This window comes from Thamnophis elegans, chromosome Z (genome assembly GCF_009769535.1).
Source record: "Thamnophis elegans isolate rThaEle1 chromosome Z, rThaEle1.pri, whole genome shotgun sequence".
In the NCBI taxonomy this organism is placed as follows: domain Eukaryota; kingdom Metazoa; phylum Chordata; class Lepidosauria; order Squamata; family Colubridae; genus Thamnophis; species Thamnophis elegans.
The window spans coordinates 140,885,648-140,908,764 of record NC_045558.1 but is presented as its reverse complement, the minus strand read 5'-3'; the positions used below and the strand labels follow the sequence as shown (position 1 = coordinate 140,908,764).

Sequence of the window (23,117 nt, the reverse complement as noted above, 5' to 3'; positions counted from 1 at the left end):
GTGTGATGGATGACTGAGAGAGAGAGGGGAGAGAGATACAGAAACAGAGAGAGAGATACAGAGAGAGACACACAGAGAGAGACAGAGATACAGATGATAGATGATAGATAGATAGATAGATAGATAGATAGATAGATAGATAGATAGATAGATAGATAGATAGATAGATAGATAGATAGATAGATAGATAGATAGATAATAGATAGATAGATAGATGATAGATGATAGATAGATAGATAGATAGATAGATAGATAGATAGATAGATAGATAGAGACAGAGAGAGACAGAGAGGAAGTTACAAAGAGAGAGAAAGACAGAGACAGACAGAGATGACAGAGACACAGAGAGAGAGAGATAAAGAGAGAGAGAGACAGAGACAGAGATGCGGAGAGAGAGACACACACAGAAACAGATACAGAGAGACAGAGACAGAGAGAGACAGACAGAGACAGAGAGAGAAAAAGTTACAGAGAGAGAAAGACACAGAGAGAGAGACACAGAGAGACAGAGAGATAGAGAGAACATTACACAGAGAGAGAAAGACAGAGAGACAGAGATGACAGAGATACACAGAGAGAGAGAGAGAGAGACAGCGAGAAAATTACACAGAGAGAGAAAGACAGAGAGACAGAGAGAGACAGAGAGAAACAGAGATGACAGAGACACACAGAGAGAGAGATGCAGAGAGAGAGATACAGAGAGTCACAGAGACACACAGACAGAAATAGAAAGATACAGAGAGAGAGAGAGCTAGAGAGAGAGAGAGGGAGGGAGGGAGAGATGACACACAGAGAGAGAGGAATGCAAAAACTTTTTTAAAAAGTTTGCCTCTTCAAAACCTTTGTGCGTCTTATACTCTGGTGCGACTTATACTCCGAAAAAATACGGTAATCGTAAACTTTGCTTATTTTGTTTATCAATTTTGCCCTCCCCCCCAAAAAAGTCCTTGATTTGCGCCCCCAGACTCTTCCGTACGCAGTAGCCATCCGAGAAGATGCAGGGGAAGAGTGAAAAATCTATTGCGATCCTCCTTGCAATCTTCCGTTTGCCATCTGTGCTGGCTCTCCAGCAGAAATCTTCTGCTCGCTTATCAGCTGCCACCTCCACCATCGGCGGCCTGCAAGTTTTGTGTGTGTGTGTGTGTGTGTGTGTGTGCGTGTGTGTGTGTCCTCACCCCATCCTCTGGAATGTATTTCTCCCCTCGGAGCATCAAAGGATGCAGGAAGGCGGAGGAGAAAAGCCAGCCGATGGGAATCTGCAGCACCATTCATGGTCAGAGATGGCCCTTCTGTGGGACCATCTCGCCGCTTCCTTGTCAACATGTCACTCACAGCTGGGCTGGCCTGAAAGGGAAGGGGAAGGCTGGAGGGGCGGGGGGCGGCGGCTGATGCTATTTTGGAAAGAGGGGATATAAAGGAAGGAGGCCACCATCGAAGTCACAGTTCCTGCTGGGACACCAACGCGAGATACCTCCAGCGTAGGTAAGTATGAGAAATCCTTTCGATGGGACAGTTTGAGTTTTCCCAAGGAAGATCTGGGAAAGGAGCAAATCCTAGAAACTTGAACCCGTGTTCCATCTTGGGGCTGTTTTCATACAACCCTACCAAGTTGGGCTGGGAGAAAAACAGACGCGAAAGATGATGATACAATCAATCGAGATGATTGATTGTATCCATTGAAGGACTTGATGGAAGTCTACCACCTTTGCGTGGTGGACATCTTAGCGTGGAAAGCCTTCTGGGGGACTTCTTCTCGGAGGACGGGCATGGATGGAGGAGATGGGTCTGGATAACAAAGGAGGGGTAGACATGTGGGTTATGAGGATGGGGGGGTCGCAGCATAGTTGGAAGAATTGAGGTGAATTATCACAAACAAGAAGAAAATTAAATATTTAGACGGCTATGCGTTTTTCTCAAACCTGGGCACTTTAAGATGTCTGGACTTCAACTCCCAGAATTCCCCAGCTGGGGAATTCTGGGAGTTGAAGTCCAGACATCTTAAAGTGGACACCGTTGTGAACCACTCAGGTAGTAAAAGGAAATCAGCGCAGGACACAACCTGTAGCAGGTACTACAGCAAGAAATCTTGCCGTAATTGAGAAGAGTTTGGACAACTGGCATGGGATAGGGTCTCGTGCTTGAGCTAGGGGTTGGACTAGAAGACCTCCAAGGTCCTTTTCCAGCCCTGTTATTCTGAATCCACTGTGATTCAGCCCTGGAGGTTTCCACAGAAGCTTTGCAGAAGAGAAATGAAATATAGCAGAAATGTTAGGCTGAGAGGGAGCACCAGCCGGGAAGGTAAGCAGAAAGCAGAGACGATTAAATAAGGTTTAACTGTAAGGAAGCAGGAGAAGGATGGAAGGAAACTTGGAAACCATATCGATCAGTTGAAGATGGTGGGCTAAAGAAATTCACAAATGAGCAGAAGCTGGAGAGAGAGACAGAGGGAGAGACACACAGAGAGAGAGAGAGAGAGAGAGAGATACAGAGAGAGAGAGAGATACAGAGGGAGAGATACAGAGAGAGAGATATAGAGAGAGAGATACAGAGAGAGAGATATAGAGAGAGATACAGAGAGAAAAAGATAGGCAGAGAGAGAGATACAGAGAGAGAGATACAAAGAGAGAGAGAGATACAGAGAGATATATACAGAGAGATATATACAGAGAGAGACAGAGAGAGAGAGAGAGATGACAGAGAGACACACAGAGAGAGATACAGAGAGATACAGAGAGAGAGATACAGAGAGAAAAAGATAGGCAGAGAGAGAGAGATGACAGAGAGACAGAGAGATACAGAGAGAGAGATACAGAGAGAGAGATACAAAGAGAGAGATAAAGAGAGAGATATATACAGAGAGAGAGATACAGAGAGAGAGAGAGAGATGACAGAGAGACAGAGAGAGATACAAAGAGAGAGATACAGAGAGACACAGAGAGAAAGAGAGATACAGAGAGAGAGAGAGAGAGATACAAAGAGAGAGACACAGAGAGACACAGAGAGAAAGAGAGATACAGAGAGAGCGAGAGAGATGACAGAGAGAGATACAAAGATACAGAGAGACACAGAGAGAAAGAGAGATACAGAGAGAGAGAGAGAGAGAGAGATACAGAAATACAGAGAGACACAGACACACACACAGAGAGAGAGAGATACAGACAGAGAGAGATACAGAGAGATACAGAGAGAGATACAGAGAGAGAGAGTGAGAGAGAGAGACAGAGAGAGATACAGAGAGAGAGAGAGAGACAGAGAGAGATACAGAGAGATACACAGAGAGATACACAGAGAGAGAGAGAGAGAGAGAGACAGAGAGAGACAGAGAGAGATACACACACACACACAGAGAGAGAGATACAGAGAGAGATACAGAGAGAGAGAGAGAGATGACAAAGAGACAGAGAGAGAGAGATACAGATATATATATATATATATATATATATATATATATATATATATATATATATATATATATATATATATATATATATATATATACACACAGAGAGAGAGATACAAAGAGAGAGATACAGAGAGACACAGAGAGAAAGAGAGAGAGAGAGAAATACAGAGAGACACAGACAGAGAGAGAGAGAGAGAGAGAGATACAAAGAGAGAGATACAGAGAGACACAGAGAGAAAGAGAGATACAGAGAGAGAGAGAGATACAGAAATACAGAGAGACACAGACACAGAGAGAGAGAGAGATACAGAGAGAGAGATACAGAGAGAAAAAGATAGGCAGAGAGAGAGAGATACAGAGAGATATATATACAGAGAGAGAGATACAGAGAGAGAGAGAGAGAGAGAGAGAGGGATACAGAGATACAGAGAGACACAGACACACACACACAGAGAGAGAGAGAGAGATACAGACAGAGAGAGAGAAGAGAGAGGGGGGTTGTAGACAGGATGAAGTTTGAAGAAGAAATATCAGCTACTGAGATTGCTAGCAGAACAAGAAACAACAGATGGGAAACTCATCAAGGAGAGAAGCAAACCAGAACTAAAGAGAAATTCCCTAACAGTGAGAAGAATCCATCAGTGGAACTCCCTGCCCCCAGAAGTTGTGGGGTGCTCCAAATCTGGAGGCGTTTAAGAAGCAGTTTGGACCACTATTAGTCTGAAATGGGGTAGGGTCTCCCACTTGAGCGGGGGGGGGGGGGGTCAGGCTAGAAGGCCTCCAGGGTTCCTTACAATTCTGGTCTTCCGTTATTCCATCCTTCCATCATTCTGCTATTCCATCGAAATCATAAGAATAAAAAATAAGGATAGAATTTTTCCTCTCCAATTTCTTCTCCTCTAGCGGGAGTTCCCCCCACCCCCACCCCCCAAACTATCTATCCAAGGTTTGCAAACAGCCCCCCGCCTTCTTCCACCCCATATCACAGCTTTCCAAGGGCAGCTATCCACCCCCCTGTCACATCCACGTCCAGCTGCTTTTATCCAACAGCAGCCGGGAATGTCAACCTCCGATTCCTCCATGGGCCCGAAACCTTGAGGCTTCGAGCCGGCCCTTCCTCGAGGCCTTCACTTTTTCTCTTCTTTTCCTTCCTCCCCAGCCTCGATTCTGCCGTTGGGTTGTCCTCTCCTGCAATCTTCTTCAAGGTAAGACTTTCTTTTTGGAAATTCTGGGCTCTTCCGTTCTTCTGGGTTAAGCCAAGAGAGGTTGGGGGAAGGAGAACCACAAACCACGGTCTTAGCACGGCTTTATCAAGTCTCCGGGGACGGGGTGGCTCAGCGGCGAAGATGCTGAGCTTGTCGATCAGGAAGGGCGGCGGTTCGGTGGTTTGAATCCCTAGCGCTATGTGATGGATGACAGAGAGAGAGAGGAGAGAGATACAGAAATAGAGAGAGAGATACAGAGAGACACAGTGTGAGAGAGAGAGATACAGAGAGAGAGACACACACAGAGAGATATAGATAGATGATGATGATGACAGACAGACAAACAGACAGACAGACAGACAGACAGACAGACAGATAGATAGATGATAGAGAGAGAGAGAGACAGAGACAGAGACAGAGACAGAGACAGACAGAGACAGAGAGACAGAGACAGAGAGACAGAGAGAGAGATGCTGAGAGAGAGAGAGACATGCACAGAGAGACACAGATACAGAGAGAGAGAGAGAGATACAGAAACAGAGAGAGATACAGAGAGACACAGTGAGAGAGACACAGATACAGAGAGAGAGAGAGACAGAGAGAGATACAGAAACAGAGAAAGATACAGAGAGACACAGTGAGAGAGAGAGATACAGAGAGAGAGACACACACACAGAGAGACAGATATAGATAGATGATGATGATGATGATGCTAGATGATAGATAGATGATAGATAGATAGATAGATAGATAGATAGATAGATAGATAGATAGATAGATAGACAGACAGACTAGATAGATAGATAGATAGATAGATAGATAGATAGATGATAGATAGATAGATAGATAGATAGATAGATAGATAGATAGATAGACAGACAGAGACAGAGAGAGACAGACAGAGATGCTGAGAGAGAGACACACATGCACAGAGAGACACAGATACAGAGAGACACAGTGAGAGAGAGAGATACAGAGAGAGAGACACACACAGAGAGACAGATATAGATAGATTAGATAGATAGATAGATAGATAGATAGATAGATAGATAGACAGACAGACAGACAGACAGACAGACAGACAGACAGACAGAGACAGACAGAGAGAGACAGAGCGAGAGACAGAGACAGAGAGAGAGATGCTGAGAGAGAGACACACATGCACAGAGAGACACAGATACAGAGAGAGAGAGAGAGACAGAGAGAAAGTTACAGAGATAGAGAAAGACAGAGATGACAGAGATGACAGAGACACAGCGAGAGAGGGGTAAAGAGAGAGAGAGAGACAGCGAAAAAGTTACACAGAGAAAGAAAGACAGAGTGAGAGAAAGAGATGACAGAGACACACAGAGAGAAAGATAAAGAGAGAGATGCAGAGAGAGAGAGATACAGAGAGACACAGAGAAACACACACACACACAGAGTGAGAGCTACACACAGAGAGAGAGATGACAGAGAGAGGGAGAGAGCTACAAACACAGAGAGAAAGATACATACACACACACAGATGACACAGAGAGAGATGATAGACAAAGCTAGAGAGAGAGAGAGAGAGAGAGAGAGAGAGAGAGAGAGGGAGGGAGGGTGACTGTGAGTTCTAGTCCCATTTTAGGCATAAAAGCCATCAGGGTGACATTGAGCCAAACACCAGGAAATGGAGAGTTCTAGTCCCATCTTAGTCATGAATGACAGCTGGGTGACACCAATCAATCAATCGATCAATTTATAGTCTGTCTCCCAGACTTAACCACGGGACAAACACTCCGTGCAGGAGGGAGAAGAACTCAGTGACAGAATTAGTAACTTTCACCCTTGTATAAAATACGTATTACGCAGGGTCTCCTGCTTGAGCAGGGGTTGGGCTAGATGACCTCCGATGTCCCCCCCGAACCCTGTTATTCTGTGTTTTCCAATGATCTGCCAGCCCACGGATCCGCGGCGAGCTCATTCCTTTCAAACATCGGGAAATGAAAGTGACAAAAAGGCAAATATTTGAACATCTGGGGGCACTTTAATCAGCTTTTGTGCGAGCATTTCTCTGGCGCTCCCGCAGAGTTGGCATTTCCCTCCAATAAGAGAGCACAAACATCTCGCAATTATTTTTTTTGAAAACGCTGGAGGGGCGTCAAGAGAAAGGATTACATTTTTTCCCCCCTCACAGAAATGGTGGGTAAAATGAAAAAGCGATGCTTTTCTGGGGGAATATAGTCAAAGAAGCGAGGCCTAGATCTAAATTCGGCTCTCCAATTGGCATGATTTTATATATATATATATATATATATATATATATATATATATATATATATATATATATATATATATATATATATATATATATATATATATTTGAGGCGGTGTGTGTTAAATTACCTGACAAGGCGCCAATTGTTTTGATTTTTATCGTTTGGCAGTTAAATTAATAACGGCTATCGCGAGCAGTGGAGATTTCTATACAATTTGAGAAAGAATAATAATTGCTCTCCTGAAGGAGAGAAGAAAGGAGGGAAGGAAGGAGAGAAGGAGAGAAGAAAGGAGGGAAGGAAGGAGGGAATGTAGGAGAGAAGGAAGGGGGGAAGGAAGGAGGAAAGGAAGGAGAGAAGGAGAAAAGAAAGGAGGGAAGGAAGGAGGGAGGGAAGGAAGGAGAGAAGGAGGGAAGGGGAAGGAGGGAGGGAAGGAAGAAGTAGTAGGACCGTTGTAAGATAAGATGGATCTATGGGATGTTAAAAAAGCAATCTTCAAGTATATTGTCAACATTAGGGGAAAATTGTTATAAATACATATTATTAATAAGTTATGAGATTATATAATTGTGAATGTATATATGAAATTGATTAAAAAAAATTGCTCTCCTTCAAAAACCTATTGATAAAATTAAAACGTTAAATTCGCCGAGGGATGAATTGCGTATTTATGAAGCCGGGAAAGATGATAGGGACAACTCAACCCCCATTTTCCAGAACTGTAAAGCCTACGAACTTGAAATTTGGCACATATGTTCCTCTTGGCTTCGAGGTGCTTCCTAACAAAGGATTTTTTAAAATGACCATCAGATTATTAGTATTTTATATTATTATTAATGCACTCTGAATCTAAAATGTTCTACTCCCCCTCCCCACCTGAAAAGAACTCTGTTCCAACTGCCACTTGGGCGTGGCAAGCGTGTGGCCAGCGTGTGATTCATCCGGCCTGCGGGCTGGGAGTTTAGACATTCTACTCCCCCTCCCCACCTGAAAAACACTCTGATGCTAAGGAGTTAGACATTCTACTTCCCCTCCCCACCTGAAAGGGAGAGAAGAGAATAAGAGAGGCCTCTGTGGGGCAAGGCTGAGGGAGAGAAGGGGATAGGAGAGGATCAATGGGGGCAGCCTGCAAAACTTTCAATAGCTCACGGCACTCAGATCAGCTCAGCATCCAACGAACAAAGAGAGAGCTAACAGTCGTTCTGGCTCCCTCTTATGGCCGATTGAGGAAAACAGCAACCAATCACATTTTACAGTATGATTTAAAGAAACAGGCCAACATTGTTACATGATTTATATATTGCCAACCCAACTGTTAGATTATATTCCTAACAGGGTGCATGCACGGGGTGGCAGCAAAGCGTGGAGGTCGTGTGCACATGTGTGGGGCAGGGGGAGGGGTCACCTGTGCATGTGCAGCCGGGGGACACAGGGCGGGGGCTGTCGTGGACGCATTGCATTATGGGTGTGGCCGTGCACATTTTCGGCACGCAATGACAAAAATACTATCCATCCCTGGTCTAAAGTTGCTTCACATTTTAGCCAGGTTGTCTGTACGGGCGTCCCCTCGTCTTAAATCTCCTTCTCTTGTCTCCTTTCCACTCCCCACTTCCTTCTCTCCTGCCGCGCAGAATGGGTGATGCCGTCATGGCCGAATTCGGGGCAGCGGCTCCTTACCTGCGCAAGTCGGACAAGGAACGTCTCGAAGCCCAGACTCGGCCCTTCGACAGCCGGAACGAGTGTTTCGTGCCCGACGAGAAAGAGGAATTTGTCAAGGGCAAAGTCACCAGCCGGGAAGGGGGCATGGCAACCGTGCAGACGGACAGCGGCAAGGTGGGTGGGCGTGGACAAAGCTGGGTTCCAGATGGAAGGTAGCCACGGAGGGGAGAGGGTTGAGATGGTGACCGAGGAAGGCTGGTGTCCGGGTTCCAAACAGCATCCCAAATTAAATCAGAGACAAAGTATTGCTCAAAGTTCCAATTGGTGAAGAGAGCCATGTTGGCACCTCTGGGAAAACCGGAATCTGAAAGCTTCCTGGTTTTCCCCACCCAGTTGAAAGTTCAAGATCTTGCCCCCACACCCACAAGTCCATCACATGGTCCAATCTTCCACTGCCATGCTGGAAGCTTCCACCTAACCAGTTCCAGTCAAGTGCAGAGGTACAGTGACAAAGGATGACCTTGGTTTTCTAGAAAGAATGTTGTTATGGCTACATAGCATCTAACTCCGTACAATCCCCCCTCCCATTTTCCCACAATAGAAAAAGGCATAGTAGAATAATAGAAAATGTGGCAGGCCAATGATCCAAAAGGCATATAGCTGCACGCCTGACAGCTGGGGAGAATTCGTGGAAACAACGAGTTCCAGAAGGAAGGTGGCAATGGAGGAAACGTGGTTGAGATGAGCAGGGGGGTTGGATTAAGGTCCCTTCCAACTCTGTTATTGTGTTACTTTCCAGAAAACTAAGGATGCTTCCCACTCCCCTTTTCCTTCCGTGGGCTGAGATGTCTCTTATCTGATCACTGGCTCATCTGCAGCTCTTCATCCTGTCTGCCAAGCAGGGGTGAAATCCTCCCGGTTCGGCCCGGTTCGACTGAACCGGTATGGACAATGGTCCTTGGTTCTGCGAACCGGTAGTAAAAAAAAACACTTCCGAGCAGTGGTGGGTACCCAGATCACGTTGCAACCGGTATGCAGCAACGGGGCCACACCCACAGCAGGCGCATACATACCCACCACCTGTGACGCTCCAGCTGCTCAGCGGAGCATCGCGCAGGCACCGTACACTCCGTGTGTGTGCGCAAATGGCCCGGTTGGGTCAAATACAGGTAAGGAGAATGGGCAGGCAGGTGGGCTGTCTGGGGCACTGTACTGGAACAGTACCTGGTACTCCCAGCAGGCACCAGTACACCTGTATCAGGGTGTACTGGTCGTAGCCCACCACTGCTTTCGAGGATCTCACTGTGAGCTGTGCGATTGTCAGAAGCTTTCCCCGCTTTTTAAAGCATTTTTGGCCACACCCACCAGTCACATGACCCTACCACCAACACCAAGCCGGTTCCACCACAAAACCATGGTCGACTAAAGCACGCTCGACGAAACCACGTACCTGACGTCATCACAGCGCGATGAAAAAAGCACGCTGTGAGCGCTAAAGCTAAAATTAATCCCTAAACCTAAACCTGACCCCCTGAAACCTAACCCTAAACGTAACCCTAAACCTAACCCTTAACCTAACCCTAAACCTAACCCTAAACCTAACCCTTAACCTAACGCTAAACCTAACGCTAACCCTTAACCTAACCCTAAACCTAACCCTAACGCTTAACCTAACCCTAAACCTAACCCTAACCCTTAACCTAATCCTAACCCTAACCCTAAACCTAACCCTTACCTTAACGTGAATCAGCTTGCTTTCAAAGCGCTTTTTAAAGCACCTTTTTTTCTCCACGGTCGCTGTTGTCGCGCTGCTGATGACATCAGCGACGCGCTTTAATCGGGCGTGCTTTAGTGGACCGCGGTTTTGTCGTGCCACGCACCAAGCCATGCCCACAGAACCGTTGGGGGAAAAATTAGATTTTACCACTGCTGCCAAGGTCATTCTCGCAGTCCAATTGCACCCTGCCAACCTCTGTTCCTTCTTCCTGACCCTTTTCAGACGGTGACGGTGAGGGAGGCCGACGTCCACCAGCAGAACCCGCCCAAGTTCGACAAGATCGAGGACATGGCCATGTTGACTTTCCTGCACGAACCGGCTGTGCTCTACAACCTGAAGGAGCGCTACGCCTCCTGGATGATCTATGTGAGTAAAAATACATCCATCCTTGTGGGACGCACTGGAAATCGCGGTTTTATTTCTTCCCAAAGCACCCCTCCCACTTCCAGGGATCTCTGTTGATGTCGTGTTATGGGATCTGTGGAGATTGTCGTCCAGGTCATGGTTGTCCCAAAGGGGCTTTTTCAAAAGGCAACTGGACTTGAAGATGTTTTGCTCCTCATCCGAGAAGCTTCTTCAGTTCTGACTGGAGGAGGAGAAAGATAAAGGTTCCCCTCGCACATATGTGCTAGTCGTTCCCAACTCTAGGGGGCGGTGCTCATCTCCATTTCAAAGCCAAACAGCCAGCGCTGTCCGAAGAAGTCTCCGGTGTCATGTGGCCAGCATGACTAAACGCTGAAGGCGCACGGAACGCTGTTACCTTCCCACCAAAGGTGGTTCCTATTTTTCTACTTGCATTTTTACCGGCTTTCGATCTGCTAGGTTGGCAGAAGCTGAGACAAGTAACGGGAGCTCACTCCATTACGCGGCGCTAGGGATTCGAACCGCCGAACTGCCGACCTTTTTGAACGACAAGCTCAGCGTCTTAGCCACTGAGCCGCCCTTATGTAGGGGGATAGAAGGATTTATATTCCTTGCAGTCCTCTGGTTATTAGTACTATCTCTGAGAATCCTTGGAGGTTTATCTGTGCCCTCAGGGTCTCCCTGAATAATGCAAATGGGTTGTAAATACCACAACACGGTCCCTTCAGCGGTTCCAAGAAGGTTCCACACCCAATTACACAATTCAGGGGACCTCGAGGCCACAGATAAACCTCCAAGTGGCCCCAACAGCTCTCAGAGGGAGTACTAACAACCAGAGGACTGCAAAGGAATAAAAATCCTTCCATCCTCCACCATTCGGTAAGAACTGAAGAAGCTTCTTGGGTGAGAAGCAAAACCTCTTCAACGAAAAACAATGCACAGTTGCCTTTTGAAAAAGCACCTTTGGGTCCCCTTAGAGGGGTGTCAGATGGAAAGAGGGTTAAAAAAAGCCAAGATGGCGGCCACAACCACTCATTCAAAGCCTTCTCGTTTTAATCGCTTTGCGCTCTTCGTAAATGCGGGGGGTGTACGTTGAACCCCGCAGTCACATGATCAAAATTTGGTTGCTTGGAAACTGGTATCCTCTATTTTGCGACCATCCTAGCTGGCTTCCGACAAGCAAACGGGGAGGCGGGGGGGGGGGGAGAGAAGCCGGATTCGCTTAACAACTGCCTGTTTATTGTATTGTATTTGTATTTATTTGTCTTGTATGCCGCCCACTCCCGAAGGACTCCGGGCGGCTCACGATAGACAAGGGAAGGGGAAAACTGGACAAAGACAACACTTTAAAAACAAAAAACGCAACATTCACAATTTCCGTGGGGCTGGATGTTTCACAAGCCCCCTGGCCTGCTGGAGCAGCCAGGACTTGGTGGCTTCGCGGAAGGCCGGGAGGGTAGTAGGGGTCCGGATCTCGACGGGGAGATCATTCCAGAGGGCTGGAGCTGCAACAGAGAAGGCTCTCCCCCGGGGGGTCGCCAGCCGACATTGGCTGGCGGATGGAATCCGGAGGAGACCTAACCTGTGAGATCTAATCGGTCTATGGGAGGTAATCGGCAGGAGGCGGTCTCTCAGGTACCCAGGTCCGATGCCATGTAGGGCTTTATAGGTAACGACCAGCACCTTGAAGTGGATTCGGAGACTAATGGGTAGCCAGTGCAGCTTGCGGAGGATAGGTGTGACTGAGTGCACCCACAATCGCTCGCGCGGCTGCGTTCTGGACTAACTGAAATCTTCGAACACTCTTCAAGGGCAGCCCCATGTAGAGCGCACTTAATGACTGCAGGGATTCGCTTAACAACCCGGACAAGAACTCGTAAAACGGGGCACAGCTCGCTTAACAACAGTCCCGTGGAGCGAGGGAAATTTTGGGCTCGTTGTCGTTCTACATCGAGGACGTATATGTTTATATAACCGTGGCTCTCTCTCCTTTTCCGACCGTCTAAGGAACAAAGTCAAGGGGGAGGTGGGAAACCAGATTCGCTTAACAATTGGGTTACTCGCTTCACAACCGCAATGATTTGCTTAACAACGTGTTGCCGGCAAGGTCGTAAAATGGGGCGAAGCTCGCTTAACAAATGTCTTACTGAGCGACAGAAATCCTGGGGTCGTTTGGAAGAGTGAAGAGATCCCTTGCGGATGAGAATGTGATTAGGAAAATATTAGAATGTGCAGAAATGAAGAGATTAAGGTAAAGGTAAAGTTTCCCCTCGCACATCTGTGCTAGTTGTTCCCGACTCTAGGGGGCGGTGTTCATCTCCGTTTCAAAGCCGAAGAGCCAGCGCTGTCCGAAGACATCTCCGTGGTCACACGGTCATGTGTCTAAACGCCGAAGGTGCATGGAATGCTGTTCCCTTTCTTTTTTGTTAGCAGATTTTTTAAATTATTTTTTCCCCTTCTACAACACCTTACAGTCATTACATCAACATTGTTATGTCATCATACCTGTACATGCATATAATATTTCGCTTCTATATTTACACACCTTTATACGCAGTTCTATATATTTATATATATTGTTTTTTGACTTAATTAATTTTATTCTTCTTTTGCAGCCATTTGTACCAATTGTTCCAAATTTCATAATATTCCGACTCTTCTTTATCTTTTAATCTCAGTGTTAATTTGTCCATCTCTGCACAATCCAAAGTTTTTCTTTATCACTAATTCGTCCGAGGGGGTAATATTTTGTTTCCAGCACTGGGCAAATGCTATTCTAGCTGCAGTTAGCAGTTGTGTTAATATGTACTTAATTTTCTTTGTATATTGGACAAAAACTTGGAAATGGGTGCAAGAAATTACAGGAGAACAGATAAAATACAAACCCGAAATCTTTCTACTGGGAATAATCAAAGGGGGGGTCCCTATTTTTCTACTTGCATTTTTTTTAACGTGCTTTCGAACGGCTAGGTTGGCAGACGCTGGGACAAGTCACGGGAGCTCACTCCGTTACGTGACACTAGGGATTCGAACCGCCAAACTGGCCAACCTTATATGGTCATAAGTCGAAGGCTAACCTGTCGGGAACAGTTCTCCAGTGGAACTGCCATGTGGCTCTTCCGATTTCCTGCAGCAGCACCAAATCATTAGTTGGAGCAAACTTCTCCAGGTCTTGGGACTCCAACTCCCAGAATTCCTCGGTAGACGTGGCCAGGGAATGCTGGGAGATGAAGTTGGATCCCATGTGTGGAGAACATCAGGTTGGGAGGAAGCTCAGTGATTCCATCCAGAAGAAGATCCTTTGAGTGACATTTCTGTGGCGGTTTTTTTGAGGTTCTTTTTCTCTCCCCAGACGTATTCTGGTCTTTTTTGCGTGACGGTCAACCCGTACAAATGGCTCCCCGTCTACAACGCTGAGGTGGTGGCTGCCTACAGGGGGAAGAAAAGGAGCGAAGCCCCTCCCCATATCTTCTCCATCTCCGACAACGCGTATCAATACATGTTGACAGGTAGGAAGCCTCCGAGGTTGTTTTTAAGCATCTGCAGAAGACAAGAGTGCTACAAGAGAGTGAGTTTTGCTCTCTTTTTATATACTAGTGGCTCGCCCTGCAAGTGTCCATGGGAGCGTTCTTGGTGGTTCCTTGTTTACGCTCTTGTTAACTTCCCAACACATTGACAGACTTAACCGCAATTTCAACAGGGCAGCAGTGATCCTCCTAAATTAAGCCCAGTCCAAATAGGCTAGAGAATTCCCTGAAGCCTGGCACTCAGGCAAATCAGCCATCAACGGGCACAGAGGGATAAGCAACAACTACCCACCATTCAAAAGTGAGAATCGGAAAAGCCCAAAAGGAAACCTAAAGACCCCCGACACCACCTCACCATCAATTAACACCCAGATGAGCAAAGACTAACCCCAAGATCAACAGCCAGGAAGTAAACAACACTCCTATCAACACAGACAACTAAGAGTAAACGATAGCTTAATCCAGCAATTATCGCCAAAATGGTCCTAAAAGCGAACACGGCTGACTTAACGACCGTCTTGTTTTATTAATGGAAATTCTCTTCCCAGTGGTCGTCGTAAATCGCGCACTGTCTCTGGATGGGGTCAGCTACCCATTTATTGTCAAAAAAATGAAGGAGTGGGTTAAATTCGGCTCCATTCTGAGCCCATCTTGATATTTGCTATTTTCTTGCAGATCGAGAAAATCAATCTATCCTCATCACGTGAGTATCAAAATGCATCTTCTCATAAAACCTTTAAAAGCTGTAGGAGGTCAGGTTTTTTTTTTTAAAAATGGAACGGCTTAGAAGAAGTAGATAAAGTTACTCACTTTACATACACATACACACACACACCTCACACACCTTAAAAATCAAGAAGTGGAGTCTTGGTCCCAGCAAAACCCCTTTTATTTACACAACTGTGAATTCCTTTCATTCACAGTCCGCAAGGCTTGGGAAACAGTCTTTCAGAGGAATATTTATCTACAGGAACCTTATCTCGCTTGGAGAACTGCCAGATAACTAGTTGCCACACACAGGGCAAGGCAATATTTGGCACGACTGTGAATTCCTTTCATTCACAGTCCGCAAGACTTGGCAAACAGTCTTTCAGAGGAATGTTTATCCACACGAACCTTATCTCGCTTGGAGAGCTGCCAGATAACAAGTTTCCACACACAGGGCAAGGCAATACTTGGCAGACTGTGAATTCCTTTCATTCACATCCACAAGGCTTGGCAAACAGTCTTTCAGAGGAATATTTATCCACACGAACCTTATCTCGCTTGGAGAGCTGCCAGATAACTACTTGCCAGACACAGGGCAAAGCAATACTTGACACGACTGTGAATTCGTTTCATTCACAGTCTGCAAGGCTTGACAAACAGTCTTTCAGAGGAATATTTATCCACACAAGCCTTATCTCGCTTGGAGAGCTGCCAGATACCTAGTTTCCACACACAGGACAAGGCAACACTTGGCACAGAATCTCTTATAGTCACAAACAGAACTTTCCACTCTTGATACGACCGAAGGAACGAATTGCTTCCTACAAAAGCCCCCTCCCCATTAACTCCTCTTTTGTTTCCTCTGGGAGGTACCAATCACCATCCACCTGTGGCTTTACTCCCAAGTCAACCCTGCTTTCTTAGTTGTTCTTGTCTTCTGGCAGCTCTGCACATGCACACACTGGGAACAGGCTCCAGCTGTTCCTCTGTCCCACTGCTATCTAGGCTCCCTCTCTGCCTCCGATGCAGATCCCTTGTCTGAGCTTTCCTCAACACTCAGAACTGGCCCATCTTCCTCCCCAACCTCCTCACTGTCCGACTCGGCTGCCAGCTCCACTGGCTGCTGGTGGCCCTCAACAATCTTATTCTGTCTCCTTTTCAGTGGAGAATCCGGTGCTGGGAAAACGGTCAACACGAAACGGGTCATCCAATACTTTGCCAGTATTGCTGCCATCGGGGACCGCAAAAAAGAGGCCGGCAACTCCCCCAAGGTAGTTCTTCTTCTGGTTTTGGGATTCAATTGTCTTCCTCAAACTGCTTCCCTCCAGATATGTTTAGCTACAATGGGGCTAGTAGGCTAACATCTGGAGAACCTCAACTTGGAGAAGCTTCTCTTATAGCATGCTCCTGAGAAGATGTTCCTGGCGTTTTCTGGAGAACATCAACCTGGGGAAAGTGGAGAACATCAACTTGGAGAAGCTTCTCTTATAGCATGCTCCTGAGGAGATGTTCCTGGTGTTTTCTGGAGAACATCAACCTGGAGAAGCTTCTCTTATAGCATGCTCCTGAGGAGATGTTCCTGGTGTTTTCTGGAGAACATCAACTTGGAGAAGCTTCTCTTATAGCATGCTCCTGAGGAGATGTTCCTGGTGTTTTCTGGAGAACATCAACCTGGGGAAAGTGGAGAACATCAACTTGGAGAAGCTTCTCTTATAGCATGCTCCTGAGGAGATGTTCCTGGTGTTTTCTGGAGAACATCAACCTGGAGAAGCTTCTCTTATAGCATGCTCCTGAGGAGATGTTCCTGGTGTTTTCTGGAGAACATCAACCTGGGGAAGGTGGAGAACATCAACCTGGAAAAGCTTCTCTTATAGTATGCTCCTGAGAAGATGTTCCTGGTGTTTTCTGGACAACATCAACCTGGGGAAGGTGGAGAACATCAACCTGGAGAAGCTTCTCTTATAGCATGCTCCTGAGGAGATGTTCCTGATGTTTTCTGGAGAACATCAACCTGGGGAAGGTGGAGAACATCAACCTGGAGAAGCTTCTCTTATAGTATGCTCCTGAGAAGATGTTCCTGGTGTTTTCTGGACAACATCAACCTGGGGAAGGTGGAGAACATCAACCTGGAGAAGCTTCTCTTATAGCATGCTCCTGAGGAGATGTTCCTGATGTTTTCTGGAGAACATCAACCTGGGGAAGGTGGAGAACATCATCTTGGAGAAGCTTCTCTTATAGCATGCTCCTGAGGAGATGTTCCTGGCGTTTTCTGGGGAACATCAACCTGGGAAAGATGGAGAACATTAACCTGGAAAAGCTTCTCTTATAGTATGCTCCTGAGAAGATGTTCCTGGTGTTTTCTGGACAACATCAACCTGGGGAAGGTGGAGAACATCAACCTGGAGAAGCTTCTCTTATAGCATGCTCCTGAGGAGATGTTCCTGATGTTTTCTGGAGAACATCAACCTGGGGAAGGTGGAGAACATCAACCTGGAGAAGCTTCTCTTATAGTATGCTCCTGAGAAGATGTTCCTGGTGTTTTCTGGACAACATCAACCTGGGGAAGGTGGAGAACATCAACCTGGAGAAGCTTCTCTTATAGCATGCTCCTGAGGAGATGTTCCTGATGTTTTCTGGAGAACATCAACCTGGGGAAGGTGGAGAACATCAACCTGGAGAAGCTTCTCTTATAGCATGCTCCTGAGGAGATGTTCCTGGCGTTTTCTGGAGAACATCAACCTGGGGAAGGTGGAGAACATCAACTTGGAGAAGCTTCTCTTATAGCATGCTCCTGAGGAGATGTTCCTGGCGTTTTCTGGAGAACATCAACCTGGGGAAGCTTCCTTTATAGCATGCTCCTGAGAAAATATTCTTGCCTTAACGTTGCCAAGATTGAGAAACACTCTTCTGTGGTCTCATTCATGATGGTGGGTTAGGAGGAACCATTTCTATGGAGATGGGATGAAGTTTGAAGTTTAATAACATTTGTATGCCGCCCAATCCCGTGGGACTCCGGGTGGCTAACAATACAGTAAATCAAAAAAGAAGAGGAAAGAAAAGATAGATTTAAAAAAACACATCATGCACTCCATTCTGAGTGGGGCTGGACCATATTTTGGGGTCAACAGCCCCAGGCCTGCCGGAACAGCCAGGTTTTAATGGCTTTACGGAAGGCCGGAAGAGTGGGAAGGGTCCGGATCTCTGCGGGAAGATCGTTCCACAGGGCCGGGGCAGCTACAGAGAAAGACCTCCCCTGGGTAGTCGGCAACTGGCATTGTCCGGTTGACGGTACCCGAAGGAGGCCCAATCTGTGTGATCTTATAGGTCATTGGGAGGTGTGTGGCAGGAGGCGGTCCCGTAGGTATCCAGGTCCCAAGCCATGTAGGGCTTTAAAATGAAAAAACGAATTTCCTTTCTTCTCATCTGGATTTCCTTCTTTTCTTTTGTCTATTTGCTTCCTCTTCAGGGGACCTTGGAAGATCAAATCATCCAGGCCAACCCTGCCTTAGAAGCCTTCGGCAACGCCAAAACTTTAAGGAACGACAACTCATCCCGTTTCGTGAGTGCTCCCAATCTAACGTTGGATTTGAGTAAGAAAGAACTCCGGAAGTCTGTCTAGAATTCACAGTGGAGGATGTTAAGAAGGAAGATGACTCATGCGTCTTCCTACTCTACAAGCAGGAGAGGGATTCAACTGGTTTGGGGCAGTTCAGGCTAACCGGATGCTAACTTTACATCTGGTTTGCCGAACCGGTACTTGCGAGGACTGGCTGGCCATGCCCGCCCCTCCCAGGAGTCCCCAATTTGGATGCCAGGTAAGTGCAGAGCGGAGTGCTCTGGGAGGGCAAAAGAATGGGCCTCCCAGAAGGTCTGGAAATGGGATTCCGGAGGACCTCCAGAGTCTGGGGGAGGCCATTTTTGCCTTCCCGGAGGCTCGAAAAAAACCTCTGGAGCCTGGAGAGGGCAAAAACACTCCACCACCATGTTGCAGGAGGCTGAGTAGGCCACGCCCACCCGGCAACCAGGCTGAGAACTGGTTGCTAAAATTTTTGAATCCCACCCCTGTCTCCAAGTTTAGGTAAACGTTAAAAGAGCAGCCATCTTACAGAAGCCATCAGTCAATTCTATCATATGGGATGTCTCTGATGTCCAACAGTTCATTTAGTGGCTACTTGAAGTTATAACGGCACTGGAAAAAAGTGACTTACGGCCATTTTCCAGACTTACAATGTCTACAGCCTCCCCATGGGCCCATGATTCAGACGCTTGTCAACTGACTCATAATTATGACAGTGGCAGCCTCCTCGGATCGTGCAATCCCCTTTTGCGACCGTCTGACAAGCAGAGTCAACGGGGAAGCCAGACTCACTTAACGGCCGTGTTACTTACTTAACCGTTGCAGCGACTCACTTACCAACTGCGGGAATAAAGGCTGTAAAATGGGGAAAGCTGCCTCAACAACTGTCTCGCTTAGCAACAGAAATGTCAGACTCAATTGTGGTCACGTAATCCTCGACTTGCGACCTCAATTCATGCCATGATTCCCATTGTTCAGCAAGGCGGTTGTTAAGCATGCCCTGCCCGATTTTTCCACCATTGTTAAGCAAATTGCGGAGGTTGTTAAGTGAATCACACCGTCGTTAAGCAAACCTGGCATATCCCATGTCAAAAGGTCACAAAGGATGAGCGTGTGACCCCGGGATTCAGCAACGGTCATAAGTACAAGCCCGTTGTAAGCATCTGAATTTTGATCATGGGACCGTAGAGATGCTTCAACAGCCGTCAGTGCGAGGATTCGTCGTAAGTCACTTTTTTTCCAGCGTCATAACTTCGAATGGCCGTTCAGCAAATGGTTGAAGGTTGAGCACCACTGGCCGAGTGGAAGGTTTGATTTGATTTAAATCTAGATCTTTTTTTACATATTCACACTCGTATTTCTACCTAGGGTAAATTCATCAGAATTCATTTCGGGGCAACAGGCAAGTTGGCATCCGCCGATATCGAGACATGTAAGTTTAATTTAAAAAAAGTATTTATTCATCTGTCCGTCTTCCTTTCCTTCCTTCCCTTGGTCCCAAAGGTTCTCTTCCCAAGAGATAGCTGGGCTTTCTGCTTTTTCTTTGACGATGTTTGGCTACTCATCCAAGAATCACGTGAAGTAAGAGTACCGCTCCATAAAACCCTAGTAAGAACATACCTGGAATACCGCAACCAATTTTGTTCACCATACGAAGCAGGAACAGCCAAACGCCCCAGAAGACAAGCTTCAGGATCCAAAAGGATCTGGGCAGATTTGAACCAAGGGCACTATCAAGAGGTGGTGTTCAGCTGGTTCTGACCAGTTCTGGAGAACCGGTAGCAGAAATTTTGAGTAGTTGGGAGAAGTGGTGAAAGTCATTTTTTTTACTACTGGTTTTGTGGGCGTGGCTTGGTGGGCGTGGCTTGGTGAGTGTGGCAGGGGAAGGATACTGCAAAATCTCCATTTGCATCCTACTCCAGGGAAAGGATACCGCAAAATCTCCATTCCCACCCCACTCCAGGGGAAGGATACTGCAAAATCTCCATTCCCATCCTTCTCCAGGGGAAGGATACTGCAAAATTTCCATTCCCACTCCACTCCAGGGGAAGGATACAGTAAAATTTCCATTCACATCCCAATCCAGGGGAAGGATACCGCAAAATTTCCATTCCCACTCCACTCCAGGGGAAGGATACAGTAAAATTTCCATTCCCATCCCAATCCAGGGAAAGGATACTGCAAATTCTCCATTCCCATCCTTCTCCAGGGGAAGGATACAGTAAAATGTCCATTCCCATCCCAATCCAGGGGAAGGATACCACAAAATTTCCATTCCCATCCTTCTCCAGGGGAAGGATACTGTAAAATTTCCATTCCCACCCCATTCCAGGGGAAGGATACCGCAAAATCTCCATTCCCACCCCACTCCAGGGAAGGATACTGCAAATTCTCCATTCCCATCCTTCTTCAGGGGAAGGATACTGCAAAATTTCCATTCCCTCTCCATTCCTGGGGAAGGATTCTACTCTACTCTATTATATTTTATTTATTCTACTCTACTCCTATTCTATTCTATTCTATTCTATTCTATTCTACTCTACTCTACACTACTCTACTCTACTCTACTGCACCCAACTCCACTCCTCTCCACTCCTATTTTGTTCTGTTCTGTTCTATTTTTAACCTCTGACCTAAATCCTTCCCTTCTCCTCCATCCAAGTCAGAGTTGAAGAAGCTTCTTGGATGAGAAGTGAAACATCTTCAAAAAGAAAACATCCCTGAAAATCCAGTTGCCTCTTGAAAAAAAAAAACCCTTTGGGACAAAACCGATTTAGCTGTGCAAAACTGATCAATGTAGAAAATGGAAAGACAGCCGAGAAGATGGATGGATGAGGTCAGCGGGGTGACTGGAAGGACGATAAATTATTCCCCAAGTTGATTAAGATGAGGAGCAGGAGCTAACAGGACTCAATGAATCCTAATTAATGGTTCCTCCGTCCGTCTTCCCATTCAACCTTCTCACGCCAGATTTTTTCATCCATCGCTTGGGTGTTTCTGTTGATAGATGCTTCCTTTTTTTTGTTTTTTAAACGAACCACTTCTTTGTATCTGATTCCAATTGTGTTCCTCTTTTTTCCCCTTCTTTTCTTCCTCACGTTTACATATTCTGACCGAGGCTTCCCGAGAGCATGAAGCCAACTCCTTCTCCCAATTAAAAAAATAACCCAAAACCTTTTGATGAATTGACTGTGAATTCTGCTTGCTCACCTCCAGCCAAGTTTTTCAAAGGAGGATTTACAGTCACCGACCTTATCTGGCTTGGAGAGCAGCCAGGCCGAGATCTGCAAAACTTGGCAAGGAGATCTCGAAAACATTAACCTCTGAACTGAACTGGTATCACCTCTTCTGGAGCCCTTTTTTCTTCTCTGTCCCCAACTCTCGTGACCCGACAAATGCGCGCACGACAAAAGCGCGCCGACAAAACCACGTCGCTAAAACCGCGACGTCATCAACACGACGACAACAGCGCGTCGACAGAAGCTTGATTTAAGTTAAGGTAAGGTTTAGGTTTAGGTTTAGGGTGAGGGTGAGGGTTAGGGTTAGGGTTAGGGTTAGGGTTAGGGTTAGGGTTAGGTTGAGGGTTAGGGTTAGGGTTAGGGTTAGGGTTAGGGTTAGGGTTAGGTTGGGTTAGGGTTAGGGTTAGGGTTAGGGTTAGGGTTAGGGTTAGGGTTAGGGTTAGGGTTAGGGTTAGGGTTAGGGTTAGGGTTAGGGTTAGGGTTAGGTTGAGGGTTAGGGTTAGGGTTAGGTTGAGGGTTAGGGTTAGGGTTAGGGTTAGGGTTAGGGTTAGGTTGAGGGTTAGGGTTAGGGTTAGGGTTAGGGTTAGGGTGAGGGTGAGGGTGAGGGTTAGGGTTAGGGTTAGGGTTAGGGTTAGGGTTAGGGTTAGGGTTAGGGTTAGGGTTAGGGTTAGGGTTAGGGTTAGGGTTAGGGTTAGGTTGAGGGTTAGGGTTAGGGTTAGGGTTAGGTTGAGGGTTAGGGTTAGGGTTAGGGTTAGGGTTAGGGTTAGGGTTAGGGTTAGGGTTAGGGTTAGGGTTAGGGTTAGGGTTAGGGTTAGGTTGAGGGTTAGGGTTAGGGTTAGGGTTAGGGTTAGGGTTAGGGTTAGGGTTAGGTTGAGGGTTAGGGTTAGGGTTAGGGTTAGGGTTAGGGTTAGGGTTAGGGTTAGGGTTAGGTTGAGGGTTAGGGTTAGGGTTAGGGTTAGGTTGAGGGTTAGGGTTAGGGTTAGGGTTAGGGTTAGGGTTAGGGTTAGGGTTAGGGTTACAACGCGCTTCTGTCGGCGTGCTGTTGGCGCGATTCAGTGCTCATTCGTCAACGCGGTTTAGAACACAGCGGTTTAGTCGGGCGCGCTTTTTTCTGTCGCCCTTTTGTCGGTGAACCCTTGGCAAGGAGTTCTCGGAAACATTAACCTCCGAACTGAACTGGTATCACCTCTTCCAAAGTCTTTTTTTTTCTTCTCTGTCTCCACCTCTAGGGTCTCCTGCCTGAGCAGGGGGTTGGACTAGAAGACCTCCAAAGTCCCCTCCAACTCCGTCATTCTGTTGTTTTAAATTCTTATATCCATCCCGCAAAACCGAACAGGATCCCTCTTGAAATCCCAAAGGTGGGGTTTTTTTTAAGACACAACTTGGACTTTCTGGTTTTTCTCTTGAAGATGTTTCCCT

The 23,117-nt window shown here is 46.6% G+C and overlaps 1 protein-coding gene across 1 annotated transcript in view; it reads left to right on the top strand.

Moving 5' to 3' along the window:
• Positions 1-8,480: 8,480 nt before the first annotated feature.
• The window catches only part of LOC116522038 (myosin-6-like), a 69,840-nt gene continuing 55,203 nt past the window's right edge, over positions 8,481-23,117 (top strand). Inside the window, exons 1-7 of the mRNA XM_032236623.1 lie at positions 8,481-8,681; positions 10,507-10,650; positions 14,000-14,156; positions 14,850-14,877; positions 16,045-16,153; positions 18,349-18,441; positions 19,828-19,891. Of these exons, the coding sequence (XP_032092514.1) occupies positions 8,481-8,681; positions 10,507-10,650; positions 14,000-14,156; positions 14,850-14,877; positions 16,045-16,153; positions 18,349-18,441; positions 19,828-19,891 (796 nt within the window). The remainder of the gene's footprint in view (positions 8,682-10,506; positions 10,651-13,999; positions 14,157-14,849; positions 14,878-16,044; positions 16,154-18,348; positions 18,442-19,827; positions 19,892-23,117) is intronic.